This window comes from Austrofundulus limnaeus, unplaced genomic scaffold (genome assembly GCF_001266775.1).
Source record: "Austrofundulus limnaeus strain Quisiro unplaced genomic scaffold, Austrofundulus_limnaeus-1.0 Scaffold1030, whole genome shotgun sequence".
In the NCBI taxonomy this organism is placed as follows: Eukaryota; Metazoa; Chordata; class Actinopteri; order Cyprinodontiformes; family Rivulidae; genus Austrofundulus; species Austrofundulus limnaeus.
The window spans coordinates 57,382-59,186 of record NW_013953432.1 but is presented as its reverse complement, the minus strand read 5'-3'; the positions used below and the strand labels follow the sequence as shown (position 1 = coordinate 59,186).

The 1,805-nt window shown below is 38.4% G+C and overlaps 1 protein-coding gene across 1 annotated transcript in view; it reads right to left on the bottom strand.

The window, feature by feature from the left end:
• The window catches only part of cfap46 (cilia and flagella associated protein 46), a gene marked incomplete at its 5' end in the record, with an annotated part of 45,599 nt that overhangs the window by 38,237 nt on the left and 5,557 nt on the right, over positions 1-1,805 (bottom strand). Inside the window, 2 exon segments of the mRNA XM_014030262.1 lie at positions 474-663; positions 796-1,008. Coding sequence (XP_013885716.1) covers positions 474-663; positions 796-1,008 — 403 coding nt within the window.

The window sequence follows — 1,805 nt, the reverse complement described above, 5'->3', positions numbered from 1 at the left end:
GATCACATCATGGATCAGATGCTGCTGCTGACTGATCAATATGTGATCTGTGTTTGATTACTCTGCCTGGCTTTCTCAAGGACCAGGATGTGACACAAAAATCTGAATTATGGAACTGAAAGTGAAAGTAGTCAAACTGAATTTTTAATAAACCAAAATACAGTTTCAAAGACAATTAATTCAAATCATTAAATTCAGTTTCAATTTAGTGAAATTTATTTTCAAACCAATGAATTTAATTTCAAATTCTGAACATTCAGATTCACTTCCTGCTGGTACAGGATTGATCCCACAGGACACATTCATCACAAAACAATCATTTATTGACATTTTCYATCTGAAAACATGTGAAAGCCTCTCAGTCCTGCTCTAAACTGAGGTTTGGAGAACAGGAATGTGGATTTATAAAGYCTTTGTGGGTTCATGAGTGTAAACTGAGCAGAGTTAAATAGAAAGACGTCTCGGTGTCTCACCTCTAAGGCCTTGTGGGCGTCTTGTGAGGCAGCGGGGAATAAACGTGACCCGGGAACAGAAGCGGCCCTCTCAGCTCTGTTCTGGGCCCTCGGATCTTCGGGTCCGGCCTGAGCGGCGTCTCTTTCAGACAGAGGCTGGATCAGGCCTCGGGCCACAGCGTCACACAGCAGAACCCACACTGCAGGACAGCTGGGACACAACAACACAACAAAGTGACATCATCCTGGACAGGAAGTAAAAACAAAAGACTAAACCAAGTCGTGTTAGAGATGGTCTGAATCCCTGGACCACTTCCTGAAGCCTTTATTTCTAAACTGATACCTGGTGTTTTTAATCTTCTTGAGCAGTGCCAGCAGGCTCTGGAAGGTGGGCAGTAAGAGCTGGTACTGCCCCTCAGCCAGCAGGTGGTGGTTGTAGTTCCACAGGTAAACGGCTGCGTTTGTTACCACCCACTGCTCTCCCAGCTCTGCTCCCAGCTCTGCTGCCTGCAAGAAGCTGGAGGTGGCTTCAGCAGACAGAGCCTGGATCCAGTCTCTGCAGACAAACAGAAGAAAATCAGTTTTTACCATTTAATGATTAGTAACCGTTCACACAAAGGTTGAACAAAACAACTAAATAAATCTATTTTCACTGGCTTTTATTGTTTTGTGTCTCATTTTAAATGCTCAGAGAAAACTGTTACCTGTGTGGCACCAGGTGTAAAATGAAATATTTTAAAAATCAGCTAACATATTTTTCATTATTTAGCTCATTTTTACTAAATGTTAAATTTAAAGTTCAAAAATAAAATTAAATATTTAAATCCTAAATCTAAATGTAAAAGTTAAATCTTAAACGTTGAAGTTTGTGTTGAAATATTTTCGAATGTAACACGGCCTTTGCTGTCGGTGCTCTGACGTCATCATCCTGAGACCGGTGTCCGAGCTGCCATCCATATTGTTTTCAACAACACATTTTGAATTTAGATTTTAATATTTGCAGCATTGCTTGCAACATTAGCAACAGTTAGCATACAAGGTTGTTAGCAGTTGTAATTGTCTCAGGATGATGATGTCATAAAAAGAGCAGATTTCCATCAGCAAAGGCTGCGTTCCATTCCAAAATACTGAAATGTAAACTTCAACATTTAACTTTTACATTTACATTTAGAATTTGATATTTGCACATATTTTTTATAACACTTAAATTTAACATTTAGTAAAAGTTAGCAAAATGTAAGAACTGTGAGCCAAATAACAATAAATGTTAGTGGAAGAATTTTAATAATCAAAAAGTGAGCCAAATAATAAAAATGTATTCATTTTTTTGAACATTTTACCTACTTTACACTT